This window comes from Triticum aestivum, chromosome 5A (assembly GCF_018294505.1).
Source record: "Triticum aestivum cultivar Chinese Spring chromosome 5A, IWGSC CS RefSeq v2.1, whole genome shotgun sequence".
In the NCBI taxonomy this organism is placed as follows: Eukaryota; Viridiplantae; Streptophyta; class Magnoliopsida; order Poales; family Poaceae; genus Triticum; species Triticum aestivum.
Genome location: NC_057806.1, coordinates 280,861,430 through 280,865,002, shown reverse-complemented (window position 1 = coordinate 280,865,002; position 3,573 = coordinate 280,861,430). Strand labels below are relative to the sequence as shown.

Below are 3,573 nucleotides of genomic sequence, written 5' to 3'. Positions count from 1 at the left end.
TGCGTCCTGCACGGCCTGGCCCCGCAGTCAGTGAAATGTAGGTGCACACACCAACACGAACGCATTGAAGCGGGAGGCGAAATCGTCGCCACATGAAGCTTCCAGTCAGCTTTGCGTTTGGGAGACGCCCCGGAGCGTCACCGTGGCGTCTCCGTTCTCCAGAAACGAACGAGCCGACCCGGCGGTCGCCTCGCTTTCAGACCGTGATCACTCACCCTCCAGACAAATATATATAACCAAGTTATTATTAGCTTCAAACCCAATCAAACCCCCAAAAGCATCGTACACGGGATCTTATCTGAAGATAAGAAGCGTCAGGAGCTTGCAGGAGCCAGACATCACAACCTACACAAGATTTTGAGAAACGTCACGCTTTCGCCGGTCGATCGCAGCGCGACCATCAAAAGTTGCACCGCGGTTCGGCCTGCGTGCGGTGCTGCGTGCCAACCTCTGCGATCGATCAACCCTGCGATCATGGCGGGAACTCGCGTTGATGAGACCACGGGGGGTTGTTCGCCGGCGTGCGACCACGACGGCGGCATTGAGACCGTCATCGACGACCTCCCCGTGGACGTCCTGGGCATCGTGCTCCGCTGTCTCGACGGCGCGTCCCTGGCAGCAGCTGGGTGCGCGAGCGCGGGATTCCGGGAGCTCGCCAACGACCCCGACGCGTGGCGCGCGCTCTGCCTCCAGATGTGGCCGTCGCTACGCCAAGTCGTCAGCTGCGGCGGCGACGGCGGCTACCGGGCGCTCTACGCTGACGCGTTCCCGTTCCCGGCCGCGTCACCCGCGGTGTCGAGCTCCCTCCCGGCGCGGCTCGTCTCGGCCGTTGACCTGCACCACAACGGCGTTTGCATCATGTCGCGCGTCGTCGAGACGGACGCCTCGTCGGCGTGGTTCCTGGGGTCACCGTTCCGCGTGGACGCGCTCGTCCAGGAGGGCTTCACGTCGCCGTCGCCGATCACGCCAGGCGATCTGAGGCTGAGCTGGATACTGATCGACCCGGCAACCGGCGCCGCCGTGAACGTCTCCAGCCGGCGTCCCGTGTCCATCGGACGGAGGTGGGTGACCGGGGACTCCGTGGCGCGGTTCACTGTGATGCTCGGCGGCGGCATCGCGTTGGAAGCGGCGGTTATGTGCGACGACCGGCACGGGCATATCAGGGAAATAAGCCTGTGCGCGGCGGACGCCGAGGGTGGCGGTGTGAGCGGGCAGGACGGGCTGGCCGCGGTGGCCGCGGCCATGGCGAGCGCGAGGCAGCGCCGTGGAGCGGAGGAAGCATCGAGGCAGCTCTACGAGGAGTTCGCCAAGGGGAAGCGGGAAAGGAAGGAACGCAAGGAGAGGCGGGAGCGCATCGTTGACCTCTGCTGCTCAGGCGTCGGCGCTGCAGCTTTCCTGGCTTTCTTGGTGATGCTCACGTTCCAGTGACAGTGCGACGGCCGGCTGTAAATTAGAGTTTTCATTAGTTTCTTCTTTTTATTTCGGTAATGTTATCTCGCTGACGTTCGCTGGGAAGAGGTGGCAAACGAGCAGCCCGAAATTGAGGGACTTGCTCAAACGCACAGCATCTACAAATGGGAATTGACGAATCTGAACCTGTAAGTCTGCGTCCGCGAGCGTAAGCCGACAACTGTGAAGATAACACCCTACTTCCTGCGTGCTACTTTCTCTCTTGTGTATATAGAGTGATTATAAATGGGGTGAATCCTTGACGTTGTGCCCCTCCTAGGCCTATATAGTGTGCCATGAAGAGGAGCAGCAATGATAAGTAGAATAGGTGTGGTTAGCAACATGTAGATGACCGAATGTTACTATATATGGTTATTACAGAAGGTTAAGTCTGTAGTTAATGCGGGAGATGCCTCCCGTGACATCCCGGTTGATCTGCTATTGGCTGACTGATGACTTGATACTCGCTGAGGAGCTTTGTCCGACTGTGGATCCTCTCTGGTTAAATAATTATGTCTGACTGCTAGCACCACCTAGACTTGTTACGACCCTTCTTTATCACTACTAACAAGACTGTAGCGTTTATGGGCCCAGACCTTTAGCTGGGCCCTATGTCATCATGGGCCTATTCCGTAGGTCTTTCCTCATCATTAGCCCCCCAAGTCTGTGTGCGTCTCGCTGAGAAACCGAGTGAGCCCTCAATGGAAAAGGATTCCGACTGGCAATCACATTCGAAAAACCACTTGCTCATAGACAGACCCTTGCGGACTCAAGAGCAAAAATGGATGCAAAGGTTAACTATAAACAAGGTGCAGAAAGGCTCTGTGATACTCTATCATCTTTTGAAAGAGGTTGACTGGTGGCCCGATTGAGGGCGAATCGTGAAATCGGAATGATAAAGAGGATGCTTGGGTTTATTCGCGCTAATGGGTGCCAGTCATTATCTTAGAGGAGCATCATTCTATTTTTGAAATCAGATCCAAGTCTATGAATTTAGCGTTTGGCTCTTTGCTTGAGTCCAACTTGTGCTACGGGGATGCTAAATTCATTGCTTGTTCTTGCCAGTAATCTGGCAACCTCGTTGAGGTGGATTATCACCACCCATTTGCAGAGCAGGTCTGTCCCTAGTGATGTAGCTTGTGCCACTTGAATTCATCATGCCTTCAATGTGGCATTGGTTAGGGACTGGCCCAACAACCGTGTTGGCACCGACCGAAGGGAAACCGAAGCATCGTGGTTGTGGATGATGTTGCAATGAATCTCAAATGATTTGTCACATCAATATTTCTCATTGAATGCTTGCATTTGACCAGTTAGCCGGGGTTATCTCCTCATTCCCGCGCACGACAGATTCCTGAGCGACCGATGATATTGAGTGTTGGAGTGAAATTTATTTGATGACTTTTAGGGTCCTGCGCCAATTAGCCATTTCCTTTCCCAGATCATGTCGTGAGCGGAATTATCGGGACGGTTACCAATTGAGCCCGTTTATAAGTGGGTGAGAGAGAAAGCAAAACCTTTCGTCCCCAAATCTCTTTGTCTTCCTCTTGCTGCGCACATCCAAACCATCGTCGAGCCCTAGCATCGCCTTGCTATCGGTCGCCATGAGCAACAAGACCCGGAAACTGGAGCTCACGAAGGCCATTGCCTCCTCTTCGTCTGCCACCATTGCTAATGACCGACAGAGGGGTGATTGGTTGCCATCGACCGTGAAGGTGGAGATACCCAAATATTTGACCATATAGAGTGCCCCATATTCAGAAGAATGAAATCAAAAGCCGAGTGCATACTCTGTTAGCTAATCGGATTATCAGACCTAGCCAAAGTCCATATGCTTCACCTGCAATTTTAGTAAAGAGAAAGGATTTCACATGGCGACTCTACATTGATTATCAAAAATTCAATGATATAACTATCGAAAACAAATTCCCAATCCTGGCGATATGAGGATTAGCTAGATGAATTATTTGGAGCACAATATTTTTTCTAAATTGGATATCAGGTCAAGTTACCACCAAATAAGGGTCACAGAGGCTGACATACACAAAACAACCATTAGATCCTACTTTCACCATTATAAATTTCTGGTCATGCCTTTTTTAAAGAACATGCAGTGCCACGCCC

At 52.9% G+C, this 3,573-nt stretch overlaps 1 protein-coding gene across 1 annotated transcript; it reads left to right on the top strand.

Moving 5' to 3' along the window:
- The first annotated feature begins 283 nt into the window (after positions 1-283).
- Positions 284-1,845, top strand: LOC123106809 (probable F-box protein At2g36090). Its single transcript, XM_044528851.1, has one exon. It carries the CDS (start codon positions 475-477, stop codon positions 1,426-1,428), a length of 954 nt encoding a protein of 317 aa, XP_044384786.1. The 5' UTR covers positions 284-474; the 3' UTR covers positions 1,429-1,845.
- Positions 1,846-3,573: the final 1,728 nt, after the last annotated feature.

What these genes read in the sequence shown, in the direction of transcription:
- LOC123106809 (XM_044528851.1), top strand. Translation starts at nt 475, where the DNA reads ATGGCGGGAACTCGCGTTGATGAGACCACGGGGGGTTGTTCGCCGGCG.